The sequence below is a fragment of the Microtus pennsylvanicus genome, chromosome 10 (genome assembly GCF_037038515.1).
Source record: "Microtus pennsylvanicus isolate mMicPen1 chromosome 10, mMicPen1.hap1, whole genome shotgun sequence".
NCBI lineage: Eukaryota > Metazoa > Chordata > Mammalia > Rodentia > Cricetidae > Microtus > Microtus pennsylvanicus.
In genome coordinates this window covers 68,387,252-68,404,648 of record NC_134588.1, presented here as the reverse complement: position 1 = coordinate 68,404,648, position 17,397 = coordinate 68,387,252, and the positions used below count along the sequence as shown (strand labels likewise).

The window sequence follows — 17,397 nt, the reverse complement described above, 5'->3', positions numbered from 1 at the left end:
AGAGGAAGCAGAAAGATTGTAAGGGGCAGAGGAGCAGGGAGTAGCTGTGTCATGAAGTCTAACCATCATGGTTGACTTAACAGGACCTGAACAACGATGACACCAGTAGACACGCTAACGTGTAAAGCTCATGAGATCACAACCCTAGACAAAGAGCTACAGGCAACTAAAGAATGCTGTGAGCAGGAGAAATAGTCTTCCTTGAGGAAGTGCACACTGATTGGATATACGATACCAGGTGTCAGCCCTGAAAACACACACATATACTTTTCTAAGAAAAGTTAGAGCAAGCCTCAGTTCTTAATGGAAAATCCATGAGAGAACAAAGACCTATGTCCCATAATACCCCTAAGCCCCATACCTTTGAAATATGGGAAATCTATGCTACTTCCCCTTCCCAGGGAAGCAGAGGGGTTGAGGATACAAGAGCATGAACCACAGAATCAACAAATCGGGGCTCATAGGGGCTCACAGAGATTGAAGCAACAATCACAGACCCTGTATGGATCTGAGTTAGGGCCTCTGCACATATGTTATATTTGTATACTTTGGTGTTCCTGTGGGGCTCCTAACAGTGGGAGTGGAGGCTGTCTGATGCTTTTGTCTATACTTGGGATGCTTTTCCTCCTTCCGTGTTGCCTCATCTAGCCTTGATATGAGGGTTTGTGCCCAGTCTCATTGTAACTTATGCCCTATTCAGTTGAGATGCCTGGGAGGCCTGCTTTTTTTTTTTTTGAAGGGTAACAGGAGGAGTGGATCTGGGAAAGAAGGGAAGTGGCAGGGACTGAGAGGCAGGAGAAATTGGTCAGGATGTAAGTTATGAGAGAAGAATTGGGGGGGGCAGGGAAAGGGACATGTAGTCTCCATCCCATTTTTTCCCAAGTCTGGATTTTTATAAAACTGTCCCCTCCATCAGTCTTTCTCCTGGTTTCTTTTGGCAACAGTGGTAGGTTCGAAGACCTCAGGCCTGGCAACTGTGTTATTTATTATGTGTCCTTATCCCTGTATTTGCTGACACAAGCAAGATCTAGAGCAGGGACTGGCAAACTGTTCTATGCAGTCGGGCAGTAAGTGTTTCCAGCCTGGAGGATGGAGGGTTTCTGACTCTGCAACTCGGCTTTGTCTGCAGTGATAAAGTGGCCACAGGCCACATGGAAATGAATGCATATGGTTATGTAAATAAAGCATTATTGATAAAATAGGCAGTGGACCACATTGGTTTGAGGGTTATCGCTTTCTGACTTCACATTCAGGAGCTTGATCAGATGCAGCTGCAAGCTTTTGGCAGAAAGGGTTGTCTCCTACATCGGGTGGCCTGACTCTCAGGGGACCCTGCTCTGTGGCTTTTCCATCCCGTCTTGTCCCGGGACTATAAACCTACAGTGCCAGTCAAAGTTCATCTGTAATATAAAACATCCCAAGCCGGGTGGTGGTGGCGCACACCTTTATTCCCAGCACTTGGGAGGCAGAGGCAGGCGGATCTCTGTGAGTTTGAGGCCAGCCAGGTCTACAAGAGCTAGTTCCAGGACAGATACCAAAGCTACAGAAAAACCTTGTCTCAGAAAGATACACACACACACACACACACACACACACACACACACGTATATATATATCCTTCCATCAGCAATTGGTTTACCCTGACTCAGAACTTAAAACAGAAAGAAAACTGACTGATACCCTTCAAAAACAGGTTCGGAAACAGTGAATGGGCCTCTTTAACATCCTTCCATCAGCAATTGGTTTACCCTGACTCAGAACTTAAAACAGAAAGAAAACTGACTGATACCCTTCAAAAACAGGTTCGGAAACAGTGAATGGGCCTCTTTAACTGCTCCACGGGTAACCCACAGGTGATCTTCCTTCAGGATCATTATTAACTCTGGATTTACTGCTGCTGTCACACTGTGACCGTATTCTTAGCGATGCTTCAGGGACAGCTTGAGCATGGCTCCCAGGCCGGCAGACACATGGCCAGGACACAGGTCCCTGGCCATGCTGTGTCTGTCTATACCTCAAAAGATCTCAGTCCAAGCTTGGGTGATCCCCGCTCTGTACCAATCCACTGTGTCTCCTCAGAAACACGTGGAGAGGTATTGAATGGTGCTTGATTGGCTTCTAGAGAATGTAGTATGTTTTTAAAAGAAAAAGTTTGTCATGAATTTACACTCACAGAGAGGGTGGTGTGAAATACTGACTAACCTTTTCTGTCTTGCTTCTCCCCTTTCCCTTGTTGAATATCCTAGTTCCTCTACCACTGTGCTATCACTCGCTTGGCTTTGGTGGCCCTGAGTTATTGCAGCCACGATGAAGCCTGGATCAAAGAACAGCTTAGGTGAGCTAAAGAGAAAGAACTCACTTCTTAGAAATGGGCTGTTCCATCTTTTGACTCCTTCATATAGCACGTTGGCCATTAACAATGTGATAAGAGCCATTGATAATGTGAGGCCAGTCATCCCATAATGGCTCCTTCAAACTGTGGGCACCTGCTCCCTGCAGGCACCTCCCTCTCAGAAGGGAGGAGAAAGTGAAAGTAAAGTACTTAGGTGGGTGGGTGGGGCTCAATGTGGTGGTGTCTGACTGCTCAGGGGATAAAATGCCCATTCCTGAACAAAAGTCATCACAAGAAAAAGACTACCAGAAAGGTGTGGTAGGGTGTACAGGCACAGGGGTCATGAACTTCTTTGGTTTAGACCTTTCCACATACATAAAAGTATATGAATAGATCATAGCAACACATAGTTTCATAAAGAACTGAAGAAATGAACACCTTCGTATGGGATATATAAGTACATAGTATATGCTACTTTCACTAACTAATTATATACATGAAGCACTGACCACAGGCCAGGATGTAGAAGACACTGGGAAATCAAAGGTAAGAGGGACTGGCTGCACCCGGGAGACACACAGGCAGAGGACAGCTGGTTAAAACACGGGCATGGAAGAGGGGGACGCTGGCTATGCACAGGGAAGCCTCAGCAATGCCTCTATAGAGGAGCTGACTGGTGCCTAGTTCGGGGGAACACAGGCTCATGTCACTGTGTGGCAGGGCTTCCCTTAGAAGAATGGGACCTTATGTCTGTTGACTACAGCTGAACCCTAGCTGCTGAACGTCCTCTCCGAGTCAAGGGGCCCCATTGAGCGTGCTACAATCTGACCCTAGTTTATCAGAAAAGAGACAGTGGCATCAGTCACTAGACAGTATGACCTGCTTCCTAATCTTGCTGAACATAAAAACTACTCTTTGTCGCAGAGCCCTAGAAACCAGGTTGGCAAGGAGAAGGGTATTTGAGAGATGCATTTGCGACCCTGCCTTTGTCTATCAGACTGGGATGGGAAACGAAGAACAGAACAGTTCCCCAGGAAACTCATACTGGGAGAAGGAAAGGATGAAATTTGGTGCTAGAGGGGGTATTTGTCTCTTGAAGAGAGAGCCCACGGTTCAGACAACATCTCAGACCGCCTTGAAAGAAAGATTAGAGCTGTATGCCGAAGCACATCTCTTGCCTTCCCCTGTGGTCTCTGAAGACCACCTGGGCCCCAAGAGGGTCACTGGACCTCTTTGTCCCTCTTCCCAATGTGGTCACATTAAGTTCTCCTTTACTTGCTTTTCAGTCTTAACTTGGCTCCTTGCTGGTTTGTTGAGGGGGGTGGCTCAGCCTGGCTCGGTAGCATGCTCACTGGAGTCCCCCAAAGTCCTCCACTACTCTAGCAATCCCACTTTTATGCTCAGACCAGGATACTGACAAGAGACGCTCTTATGACACAGAGAGGGAGCCAAGGATGCAGGAGGCAGGGTGATTAAATAAGAGAAAATGTCATTGCTGTAGGGAAGAAAGAAACTCAGGTGGAGCCCACATGAGAAAGACAACAAGGATTTGCCTTCAGCTCAGGCATAAGTGAAAAACCATTCAGTGGGAGGGAAATGCATCTCTGCACATCCCTCTGCGGTAGAAGCTTTTAGCCCATAAAACCAGAATTTCTGCTAAAATGAGTTCATATGCAAATTGACTTAATCTCAATATCATTTTAATAAGAATATAAAAATAAAGCATCATGTAATCTTTTTGTAAGAGATAAGCTTCTCTCATTTAAAACTATATTTCTTAGTATTTAGGATACTGTAGATAAATGTGAGACCCTCTGTACCTCTGCTTTACCTACACCAGCTCCTCTATTTTCCAACATAGCACATAAAGGACAGCTTGCTCTCTTGTCTCTGAGGGATGGGGTCGTGCTTTGCTTACCTACCTGCAGCTGCTTGTTTGGTGTAATTATCAATGGTTCAGGCATCATTACGAGCTAACAGAACAGAAATGAGCCACTTGCCTTTTAAAAAAAATTATGTGCATGTGTGTGTGTATGCACATGTGCATTTGTGTGTATGTGTGTGTACGTGTCTGTGTGTGTATGTGTCTGTGTGTATGTATGTGTGTGTATGTGTCTGTGTGTATGTGTGTGTGTGTGTATGTGTCTGTGTGTGCGTGTGCCTGCATGTGTGTGTGTGTGTCTCAAAGAGCCTGGAGGTAAGTTTGCACCTAAAAGTAGACTCACTAATGAAAAAGGAAGTGTTCATTGGCAACACAATACAAGGTTTAAGCATATGAAGACACTTGACAAGAAGAGAAAGAGGAGGAGAGCAAAATCGGGGAACAAGGACCAAATTATCTTCACCAAGACAGCTAGACTTTCCTACTCCTGGGGACAGGCAGGACAGGATAGAGGGCTTTTAGCACTTCCTGGACAAAGTAGGCTTCCTGTCTCCAGCCTGTGTTGCCAGAGGTAAACAACTTCCTTCCCATTTGGTGTAATATTTAGCTTCCCTGTGTGTGAATAGAGACTTTGCTGTACCCAATGATAAGAAGGCAACCGGAATTCATTGTGCACATGCAGATGATTAAAATCGTGGTCTTGCGTAATCAGGTCACTGTTTCAGACAGGCAATGCACAATTTAGGGACTTACTGAAGAGTCTTGTCACAAAATGCTGGGACAGATTCTTAAAAGGCAGGCTATGAGATACATACTTTTTAATTAAAGACAACATTTATTCTTAGGAAAACATGTAGCAATAAGGAACGAGCTGTATTAGTCACCTGAAAATAATAGCCACAGAAATAAGGATAAGAAGTCAGAGATAAAATGGACCCACTGCGGTATTTTAAGCAATAACCTTTAACAGTGCACAGAATTCAAGGACGAGTTAGAAGGGAACAGGTACCCTCAGGATGTTTCCAGTGGACAGATCCTTATGCACAGAATACATACCTTCTTAATCTCAGATTTCAGGTTACAAGGATTGCTCTGCTGACTGAACAGGGATTTCTTGAATCTCTCTATAACCCTTCTTTTCAGATCATGGTGCAGAGCTGGAGGCAGCTGCAGGAAGCAAGAAGACAGTCATCAGAACCATCTTCTACACACTTCATCACCCCTACAGGACACACTTACACAACACAACAATATACACTCGCAAGACTGAAGAGAAACCTGAATTAACAAACTGTACGCTACGGTTTTTATCCTCTCTAAGGAGGATGGCTCTGCTTCCATTAGTCATAGGTACACTTACTGACGCTTGTAACGTGTAACTCTTTCATGTAACATCCGTGCCCACATATGTTGCATTTTGTGAAGAACAGCCTTGACCAGAAAGTCCATTCTGCTCGTGTTTGGGTGACTATGACATGCTAAGCAGCACCCCAGCCACAGCCCTGAGAAGGATCTAATGCTTTGAACCAGGAAACACAAAAACTTCTCTTTTATCCATAGATGGCCACCTATGAGAGTTCTTCAGCTAGAGAGAAACCAAATCCTCGGGGACAATATTACCGGTTAGAAAGACAGGGTGGATTAGCATGCATTAGGACCTGAATAGGATGGTGTGAATTTCATAAATACATAGACAGCCACTGCAGAATCTTAGAAAAGAAAGGGATTTAAAACAACCACTGAATTGCAGGGCTTTGTAGACAGGATTTACATTGGGAATCAGTGTGCTGATCACCCAGGACAAAACAAGCAGTATCAGAACTACCAAGGCTTGATGACTTTTTAAAAAAAACTATGAATAGATACCAAAAGGAAGAGCTCAGGGAGAAAAGGTTCTATAGGGAGATGAAGTGAGTACTCACAAATAAAAGGAAACAAAGAATTATAAACTCTAAACAAACACTGGCCAAAAGAGGGAGAAACACTGCAGAGATGATCATGCCCAGTCCTGTTCGTGCCCAGCCCTGCTCTGCTTCCTGGGATTGATACCATGTGACCATTTGGGGTCGATAAAAATGATGTGTGCTGCCATGAGGGTAGGGTGATGCAAACCCCCCAAAAGTCACAATTATCATTGCCCTTCATGTGAACTAAAAGGGGAAACACGTGAGGTGAAGGAGAGAGATTTAGCATTAGTCTCCTAGCACGGGGCGGGGGGGGGGGGGGGGGCTGGAGCGGTGAGAGGATGAAGGCTTCCCTGGAGAGACACACAGGACTTGACAATTCCCTATTACTTCACACCCGAAGGTGCCGCCTCCCTAAACCAAACAGCAGAGGGCAGTGGTGACCTAGGTCCAACCAGCAACCTCCCAGTTTGATTGCATGAAGTCCCTGTGCAGGGAAGGCTGCACAGGCAGCTAGCTACGATGACATTTTGAAGGTGAGCATCACCATCGGGCTCCTTCAAGTATCAGATTAACTGACAGATTAATTCAGGAATTCATAAAAGTCTTGCTATTTGTTAAACTTGATAAGCCTCTAGTTATTGTGGAGCCCCATCCACTGCCCCCGAATTCAGTATGGAACATTTGAGTAAGCTCACTTCCAGCCGACTTAAGATCCGCACGTAGACAGTGCAAGCAAGCCACTGTGCCTCACTGGGATAAGTATCATTAGCACAGTGTCCCATCCATAAAGCTCTCAGTGAGAACTGGAAACTTTACACAGACGGATGAGGGCTCAGCTGTAAATGAAGTGAGTCTAATAACATAGTCTATATGAAAACAGAACCCAAACCCCTGGCTCATGCGTGCTGGGCGCTGGGATCACTCTATATGTTTGTATTCCTAAATCTCTCCTACAGTAAAATTACATGCCAGGGTATGCAAGCTTTTATAGGTGAGGAAAGCACGTCACACACCTTCCTCCTGAAAGGTAGGCCTTCTGCATCAGTCTTCTCCTTCAGCCAACACCACTGCCACACAGCACCCCATAGTTTATAAACATTCCCAGGTCCTTTATTACAATCAAGGCATACACAACCCATAAGAGCACCCATTTCTGATGAAGAAACTGATCCTAGAAAAGATAATAGTTTCTTCAGTTCACATATCTAAACTGTTTTACTGTACCATACAGTGTAATAAAAGGAGAGAGAAAAAAATCTAGTCTGCATATTTTTTTTAAACTTGCAACTATATGGACTCTTTCTAAAAACCTGGATTCCCTACCCAGGAATACATTAGCAAGGCACAAGCCATTTGTAGGGCTCCATTGGGTAAATAGTAAACCAAAATAGCACTTTAATCTATTTTGAAATTTTACAGCTTAAGAAATTTTCCCTAAATGTTAAAAATCAAATGCTGTAAGATTACCATTTAAAGAAATAAAATCCCACACTTCTCTTAGAATTTAGAGTCCCTAAAAAGAGACTGATATGAGAAATCCAGTCATGCTGTGACTATCGCATTCTGTTGGCTCTCGGCCACCCCAGCCATGAGTACCCAAGGGACCCAGTAAACCAGCAGACCGTTCTGTTCTTTATCGCTGCTGCACAGCACAGTATGAGTCACCGAAAGCCAGGGGTTGATATCCGCTCCTGACAGTACCTCCATGATGGGCAAGGTTGCTGGTGACTTCCTATCTCTTCTCTTGGAGAAAGATACGTTGTAACTTTTAAGATTGTCATGTGATGACTTCGAAGCATTTATTTAAAAAAAATGACTCAAGTGTAGTAGAGCACTAAAGCCAGTCTCATTCCGTCACCATGCAGGTCTTACCTACGCAACAACTAAAAGGAAACCTATGAGCATAATCGCCATCTGCTCACAGGCACACGGGTTCCCAGCATCTGAGGTAAGCTACGCCTTCTGAGCATGCCGGTCTCAAGACTTCTTTCCCAGCTTGATGAAAACAGATGTGCAATTGAGATAAGAAGGACATTAACCTCCTGACAGCTAGGACGGTTGTCATTAGATGAGATTGGCAGATACATCTCCATGGAAACCGGACAGGACCGGTTCCCACCAACCAGTGTCCCCTCCGGTCCTCAGGACGACAGAAGGAAGGAGGTGGCCCCGCTCCTCAGGTCAGTCTTCCTCTGCACAGGTTGGTCTGTGCAGCAAGTGCACAATGCCTCAGCCTTGAGCCTCTCCTTCCCATGAACGGTACTGGCTGTGCTGAGCAGTGTAAAGTTCCAGAGAGGACCCTTTCCTCACTGTGTCAATAACATGGAGTTGGAAGTATTCTAAAAGCGAACTTGGAAAACACAATCATTATGCCTGAACTGGCAGCGTGGGACGAACGGCTGCCACTGACCGAATAGCACACATCATCCGCCAGCAGTGGTTTAAAGGAATAATGACACATTCACAAGACTTCCATCCTTGCTTTAAAGTGCATGGAAATCCAACAAAGACGGTGTGTATACCCATTAAAGAGTTGATTTACTGCACCAGAAATTGTACTAAATTTCAAAGGATATTTCTATCCAACTTAATGAGTAACGGAGTCACTAAAAAGGTACTTCCAGATGCTTTAACACTAAAGAGCATTTTCCCACACTCTCACTCAGTGCATAAAGGGACATGCATTTCAATATGATATTTACCATCTGATCTGGTAGGTGACACTTAGAGTCATCCTCAAGTTCTCTCCAGATTTGTCCCTGCTCTTCATTTAATCAGTTTAAAAGTTACTTGTGATTACCAAGACACAGGCTGACATCAGAAAACAGTGAGAAAAAGAATCAGTTTTAGAACCTGGGCTCCAGAAGGGCAGCTGACGGTGTGCCTCAACAGGATATTAGATTTGGGGCAAAAGTGACAGATTAGAAAGGCGCTCATCTCCAAGCCTAAGATGCCCCAAAGCAGGGCCTGAGGAACACAAGGAAGGCAAGAAGAGGCTGCGCAGTACCAAAGAAGGGAGTGGCTTTGCCTGTCTGGTCCCCAGTGTAGGTGGTGGGCACTGCCTGTCAGTCCATCCTGATTGTCCTTCTAGGACAGCAGGACACTTCTCCCTGGCTAACTGGCCAGAAACCAAGTTCTGTAGGTAGGGGCTGCTGGGATACCCTGGAGGAGGATGGAGCTTGTCCTTCTGTGTCCGGGATGCTCGGTCCTTGCCTGGCTTCAGCAGTAGACAACAGAGTACACATGCTGGGCCCTCAGACGATTGGTGTTTACCCCCATCACATTCAGGGGCACCACTGATAGGTGGCTTTTCAGATATTTCTACTAACAGCCCCTCCATGGCCTTTCGAATCCCATAGAGGGTGTTCTGCAGCATACCACCCTAGGGTGCTGACTCCCAGCAGCCTTCAGCAGGAATCTCAGGGCAGGTGGTCTGTCCTGTCTCCAGGGGCAGGTTTTTAGGTTTCCCAGCATGGCACCTCAGCAAATCTCAGCAAATCAGTTGTATGGAAGGCTGCTTGTTTTTCCCAGCCACCCGGCTAGCTTAGACTCGAAATAATCACACAGAAACTGTATTAATTAAAACACTGCTTGGCCCATTAGTTCTAGCTTCTTATTGGCTAACTCTTACATCTTAATTTAACCCATTTCTTTTCATCTACATATCACCACGAGATCATGGCCTACCAGCAAAGTTTCAGCAGGTCTATTTCTGGCGGCAGCTCCATGGCATCTCTCCGCCTTCCTTCTCCCAGCATTCAGTCCAGTTTTGCCCACATACCTAAGCTCTGCCCTATCAACAGGCCAAGGCAGTTTCTTTATTCATTAACCACAACACACAGATAGCAGACCTCCCACACCAGGAGCCCAGGGTGAACATATCTGCTCCACTGTGACTTCTTGGATGCAGTGCTTTAGCCCTAAAGGTACTGAACTGGATCCCCAAACATGAAATTGGGTCATCTTGCTGAACGCTGATGAAGTTGGGAATCTTAAACATAAATCACTTTCAGGTTTTATGGTGAGTGGACACAACTTGTTGCTCTTTCCTGAGGAAACAAACTTCTCCTTACTAAAAACTTAGATGAGAAGCTCTCCAGAGCAGAGATCTTAAAAATGCATGGACATTTCTCACAAGACTCACAGGGATGAGGGTCAAATCCATAACCCATCAGATCTCCTTACAATTCATGGGAATTGATTCACACTAAGGCTCAAGAAAAAGTGACTTACATGCCCCCAACTCACAAGATTGTAGGACAAAACAGTGGCACCTCAGATTGTGTGGGAAGTGTATCCTGCAGCTGCTATGTGGGGAGGGATAAACGGGGCACTGGATTCAGCTGAGCCCACAGGTGTGCCTGGATACTTGTAATTCTGCATTGGATGGGCTGGTTCACGCAGATGTTGGTACAGATGACTGCCTGACCAGCTGAGAAGAGCTTGTGTTTAGTGGGGGCAAAAGGCAGGGCTTACAGAGGAGAGAGTTTCCAGAGGTGCAGAGAAGTGGGGGTGGTGGGGTGATTAGCATTTCCTGTCTGTGAATACGTAGGCTGCGCAGTTCTCCCCAGCCGAGGCTGAACAAGAACCTTTAGCAGGTATTCCTTCCAGGACAGCACTGGCCAGGGCAGCAGTGGCCCTGCAGCACGCAAACCGTGCATCTGCACTCCTTGGCTGGCCGTGTGACCCTGAAGGATACAGGAGGCCAGTGAACCTAACAACACAGGCAGTGATAAAACCAGATTACCAGCGACCCGAAGCAGCATGCGCCACAAGGAGAGAGAAGCCTGTGCGGATGGAGCACCTTGGCTCCGGCGAGCTTTGGTGGAGTAACTGTGGTATACCCAGACAGGAAGCTGACGCTTGTACCACCCAGTATTTTCGCCTGCTGTAGTAAAAGAAAAGAAGCTCCAGGTTTTGTAGACAAACTTCCAGCCTGAGTTGCCATGAGCTCCGTGAAGGCTTCTCTGCCTCTCATGGTTCTCAGAACTGGGTCAACTCAGGGCCCAACCAAAGCCTCCTTCCACCCCCCTCCCCCCTTCCCTGGCTAATGGGGAAGCTGGAGTCCTGGATAAGGGATCCTGAAATATTACTACAGGAACGCTCCATAAATTCTCCTGTGCACTATCCCCAGGAAAAGGCACAGCCATTTATCAAAGTGACCATCGAATAGAGAAAAGGATATGCCGACTTCTCAGAAATACCGGGCGCCGGCTATGAATCAACAGTGATCCCTGCAGTCCTAAACTCTCCCTAGCTTATAGAAATCAACAGTTTGGGTTTTGTCTCTCAAGATGGGGGTGGTGATGATAGATGAAGCCTCGAGGGCAGACTTTTCCTATCAGGAGGCTGCTAGTGTGCGCGCCTGCAGAACTTTTCCACAGGCCCCGGATGTGTAAACAGACTTTCCACAAGGGGCTCCAGCAGCTCCTAGGGCGACTCTTAGGCTCTTCAGGTAACCAGGACATGGGCTAGTTACTGATACTGTTAATTAGACAAAACAAACAATCAATCAAAGAAAAACCTGACAAAAGCCACAGACAGCGGGAAGAAGGAATGGAAGGAGGGAAAGAGGCAGGGTTTATTTTGGCCTACAGTTCTACGGCACACAGCCTGTCGTGGCACGGAAGGTCCAGGGGCAGGAGCAAAAGGATTGGTCACACTGGACATGTACTCACACTTAATTCACATCTCCTTTTTATTCAGTCCTGGTTCCAGCCCATGATAGCCACATTTGAGGTGGCTCTTCCAATTTCAGTTAATCTAGACAGTCCCTCACAGACATTTCTTCCATGGTGATGCTAATGCTCATCTAATTGGAGATCAAGATTAACTACATTTTGCCTCCTGATGCCTAGAATAGCAGTTGGCGCTTGACGGGTGCTTACTAACTACAAGACAAATGAGTAAAAGAAAGAACAAAATGGCCAGATGACGCTACCTCGAACTCCAAAGTACTTGCTTTCTTATCCAAATAGCTATACTTCTTTTCTTCAAAGGGGAAGAAATTTGTTACCAGTAAGAGGTCCATCCTTAGATGACGGAACACTCAGACAGCCAGCACTAGACAGAAGTGTGTCCATAACCAATAGCTAGTCTTCAGCCATGAATTTTCTCATACTGAAGTATTGCTCAGATTCACAAACAGAAAGTCTAAATGATCCTGGGGTTTATGGGAGTTAGGGCTGTGGCTTTCACATCTTTGAGAAGTTCTGCTGTCAAAGCAGATGCAAGAAGGAAGGTTCCATCCCCCCCTTCTTATGATAAAGTTGCTTTCAGAAAAAGCTGCTAAGCCCTTCCCCTCTTTGCACACCTACCCTAAAGAGCCACTTGTATGGAAGTCTGCTTAAGCACAACGGGAGCACAGGCAGAGCCACGGGGGAAACAGACACATTTACTGCTAGGCCAAAGCGTCCCCACACACATCCATGGGGTTGGAGAGGGGGAAACAAATTAAGTGTTCACTCTAACTCCAAGTCCTACCGGGCCGTATTTTCTTAGCAGGGTTAGCTCTGGCTTGGAGGCCGAGAAGAGGGCGAGGCACCGAAGACACTGACCTGTGTGATGTAGATGACTTTGTGCAGCTGGAGGAGGATCTGCTGAATGGGGTCGCTGATCTGCCTTACTTTCCGCTGGGATACTGCGATGCCTGCGGATGCTGTGGGCGAGAAATGCTGCCGTGAGCCAAGTTCACTTCAAAGTGATGTATTCGTGGAAAACAGAAGAAAATTCTGGGGAAGAACAAAGCCAGGGTCTCACCTTACCAAGGAGACCCTGTAGCACTTCTGCGTTTCATATAGTAAGCTGTTCTTTCCCTCCGTGTCTCAAGCACTCAAGAGCCGCTTCCCCAACTCCACAGCCCTCACCACAGTGGTCTATTCGTGAGGACTACAAAGTTAACACAGGAATGGCCTCGCTCCCTGTATTAGCCACGCCTCTCTCTCCTCTCATTCACAGAAGGCATAGAGAGCAGGAAAATCACCAGAAGCATAGCATCCCCTATTCCCTCCAGGTCCCCCCATCCATACCATGTTTTCTGCAATAATACCCATTTTCCAGTTCTTTCTTACTAAAATTAAGTTTCTAAGACCTCCTTCTCTTCTTTCTATACCATTTCAAGCATTTAAGAAATTAAATTTGTTATAGCAATAGCTTCAGCAATAACTATGATTTTAAAGATGATTCTTGTACGTGTGCTTTCAGAAAAGGTTTGTGTGTCTTGTCATAAATGATTTGTTTTAAAAAAAATTAAAGAGAATTTAATGTGGTTGTTTAAAAACATGAAATTATCCATTTAAGATGCAAAACAAAAAGGAAACTAAAAGATGAGAATTCTCTTTATGGATAGCTCTATTTACTTGTTTGAAAATTAGCCCAAGAAATGACCTGGCTCTGGGCCACTCGAGGCCAGCTTCTTGTTTAGATGTAAAGTCTGTCTCTCCTGAAAACTCCTTGTAGGCATCAGTTATTGGATCATTAAGTTGAGATTTAACAAATTACCCTCAGGGCAAAAAGATGAGCGAGTAAATCATAAGGATTAATTTACTGCTGCTAGGAACAGGGGGGTGATGCTGGCTGTTCCCCACAGTAGCCCCAACCTCTACCTGCGTCTCCCACCCAAAGGCCTCCTGAATGGCAACATTCCGCTTAAGCTCACTGAAAACAGGACTGGATAAAGTATCAAGTTCATGATGGCATGGGAGACGGGGAGGACTTGGGTTGGTGTCACTTCTAGTCTGTTAGCATTTACAGACTCGGCCTTTTTAAACAACAAGCTAAAATCTCACAGCATAGCTTAGCACCTTTAGGTTTGTGACAATGTTTTGAGTGGGTACCGCACAGGCTTGATTCTCCCTACTACAAACACGGGCTCGTCTGTGCCCTAAAGACAAAAACAAAGACTTAGCTGGAGTGTTTTTGTCTAACACACAGATGTGCACTTTAATTTTAAAAGAAGCTAAATAAGAAGGTGAATCCAAAGACAAAGATATAGGCATCCTCCTGAATATTAACCTTCATCAGGTGATGAAAGGAGACAGAGACAGAGACAGAGACCCACACTGGAGCACCGGACAGAAATCTCAAGGTCCAAATCAGGAGCAGAAGGAGAGAGAGCATGAGCAAGGAACTCAGGACCGCGAGGGGTGCACCCACACACTGAGACAATGGGGATGTTCTATTGGGAACTCTCCAGGGCCAGCTGGCCTGGGTCTGGAAAAGCATGGGATAAAACCGGACTTGCTGAACATAACAGACGATGAGGACTACTGAGAACTCAAGAACAATGGCAATGGGTTTTTGATCCTACTGCACGTACTGGCTTTGGAGGAGCCTAGGCAGTTTGGATGCTCACCTTACTAGACCTGGATGGAGGTGGGCGGTCCTTGGACTTCCCACAGGTCAGGGAACCCTGATTGAGCTGATGAGGGAGGGGGAGTTGATCAGGGGAGGGGGAGGGAAATGGGAGGCGGTGGCGGGGAGGAGGCAGAAATCTTTAATAAATAAATAAATATTTTTAAAAAAAGCAAACAACTGGGTTTTGAGTCCATTTGACAGTGCTCCTCAGTTCTAGAAAACTCCTGACTTTCAAAAATAGCTTTGATTGCTTATTCTCTTAAAACAAAATTTCAAATGTTTAGTTGCAAAAGCCCCTTGTAAATCAAGCAAACACACACACACACACACAATGTACTCTACAGATGAGGCTCAAGGCTCTGGGGACCACCTCTCATGAAGAGCATCATCAAGAAGTAACTGCTGACATTAGCTAGGTGCCTGTTTCCTATGCTCATCCGTTTGACACACATACACAAGTAGCTCTGAATAGTAACTTTCAAACTGTCTTTGAGTCCTGACATCGGTTTAATAGGTTATGCACAGCACTGTGAAAAATGAATGCGATGGATTGAAGAGAACCGGCAAGCTTCAGAGCACACCACACACGGCATGGGTCCATTGGGCTAGGGAGAGTGCACTACTCATTGTGGGCCACTTCTAACAGAGTTTGAAGGGTAAAACCGCAAAAGGAGTTTATATATATAACCTCCCTCTCTTTCATTTTTCTTCTTTTCTTTCCTCTCCAGGAATCTCCTTCTCAGCTGAATGGTGACACATTACTGTCACAGAGACTGTTGATGGGGAATATTGTTTTTCAGAGTATCAGGGACAGAGCAGTTCTGGCTTGTTCCTTATGACCCTGGAAGAGGCTGTGGTTTGCCTGGGTGCCCTGTGGTTTGCTGAGAAATCTGTTTGCCGGGGACCTCAGTTGCCGTCAATTTCTCAGGATTGTCAGCAATGCTGTAGTGCATGTCTCACGGAGGAGCCAAGGTTTACCAAGGCCAAATGCATTCTCATTTCTCACGGAAACAAATGTCTTCTAAAGTGACTGGATTATTTCAGACTCTACTAGGAGAGAATGCATTTTTCCGTATCTGGATCAGCACTATTTATTATCAAATTCTAATTGTGTCAACCTGTAATTTTTTTTCTACTTTGTAGTTTTTGAATGTTAGTGAAATTACTGGGTGTTTTTGTCAATGGCTGTTGGATAATTGCTGATACTGTTTCTTTATTGATTTGCAAATGTTCTTTATGTATCCTGAATTCTATTCCCTTTGAATTTTATGTTAAAATTATTATACATTTCTACTTGATCTGTTATTTATCTTTGATTGAAAGGGTACTTACTTCTCATCGGTAACATACACAATAAGGTGATTCTAAGTCCCCCATTCTGCCAGAAATCTCTGGGGTACCTGCTGCTGCCACACTGTGGGGCACTAAGGACTCCTGTGGTGGAGGGGGAGGGGCAGAGCCTGGCAAGGATCCCAGTTGGTTTTAGGAAGGAAAGAAAACTTCAAAGCGAGACTGGTGTGCAGGGGGCGGGGGGGGGGGGATCAGTCTGTAGCACTTGCAAACAACGGATTTCCTAGACAACTTCCGCTAACGGTTCATCATCGTCAGCTGAGCTGGCAAGGCACTCCGCCTCACTGAATCCTCTACATCAAAGAGTAAGTGGCTTTTCCTTAGGGAGACAAAACAATTCTAAAATCCAAATAAATAGAGTCTTTATTCAGTGATTGGTGATCATGGCTCTCGGTCACATCACGTTATCTGGGTTTGAGTCACTTTCTCCTAACACATGTTCTAGATGAGCTCCCTGTCAATACTGCACTACTTAAGCTTTAAAAGATGTGTCCTAATTTTTTTTTTAATAAATGCACATTATTTGCACAAAATGTCAGGCCACAGTGGCTTGTCCAGGTGTGTATAAGGTGACTGACGAGTATATATACCTTTATCATTCAGCTCCTGCCCTCCCTTTCTTCTTCCATTGGTTTCCTGACTAGGCCTTAACAGCCCTTGCTACTAATATTTTATAAAGAAACTTTCCTAAAATAGTTGACTCACCTTTGCCCAGACAGTAATATAGAAGCCAGGGTGAGCGTGACAATTTTAGGCATTTTAACAATAAAACCACCTTGCTTTGCATCTGCACTGACACTGTGACAGCCCTAAACTGTCCGTAACGTTTTCAAAGAAAATTTAATAGCTGGAGAAAGCCTGAAATCACTGTAACTTCATCCACATTAACTGTACTCACTGAACACATTAAATGTACTAAACAGCATGAATGAAGGAGTAAAAGTGAAAAGGGTAACAAAAAATAATTCCAAATGACCCAGATACTAAAATGAAGCATTTTTCCCAAGAATCATATACCCCCCCACACACACACACACATAAAGAGAAATCGAGCATCTGCTGAATTGTCTGGGTTTAGTTGGTAATTTTACTATTGGACACTGGTCTTCCTTAGACATCCTTACTAGAAATACAAAAGAAAGTAATGTATCCTTCTTCTCCCACAGCATCTATATGAACATTTACACTTGGAGATACATAGTTTCGGAAGGGCTGGTGGGATGGGTCAACTGGTAAAGTCACTTGCCATTTAAACCAGCGTTCAATGCCTAGGACCCACCATGGAAGAAGAGCACTGATGCCACCAAGGGGTCCCCTGATCTCCACATGTGTGCCACACACAGCAGCTGTCCAGATGCACAGTGATAGAGGTATTTAAAATCTAAGGGTAATTTTAAATTTAGAGAAGTTATGTGATAATTCCATTTCAATCAAGCAAAAAGTAACTGTGACTAGACTGCCAGCTCTGCCAGTCAGAGCAAAAGGAACGAAAAGGGATGCCCGCTGTGGCATTAGAGAGGTTGGGTTCGCATAAACATCTACGTAAATCCAGTCACTATTTTGAAGTAGTT

At 45.2% G+C, this 17,397-nt stretch overlaps 1 protein-coding gene across 2 annotated transcripts in view; it reads right to left on the bottom strand.

Moving 5' to 3' along the window:
• Positions 1 to 17,397, bottom strand: part of Nek10 (NIMA related kinase 10) — a 178,869-nt gene that overhangs the window by 14,110 nt on the left and 147,362 nt on the right. For both annotated transcript variants that reach the window (XM_075988619.1, XM_075988621.1), the window contains 2 exons: positions 12,679 to 12,779; positions 5,271 to 5,381 (listed from right to left, as the gene is read on the bottom strand). In XM_075988619.1, the coding sequence (XP_075844734.1) occupies positions 5,271 to 5,381; positions 12,679 to 12,779 (212 nt within the window). The remainder of the gene's footprint in view (positions 1 to 5,270; positions 5,382 to 12,678; positions 12,780 to 17,397) is intronic.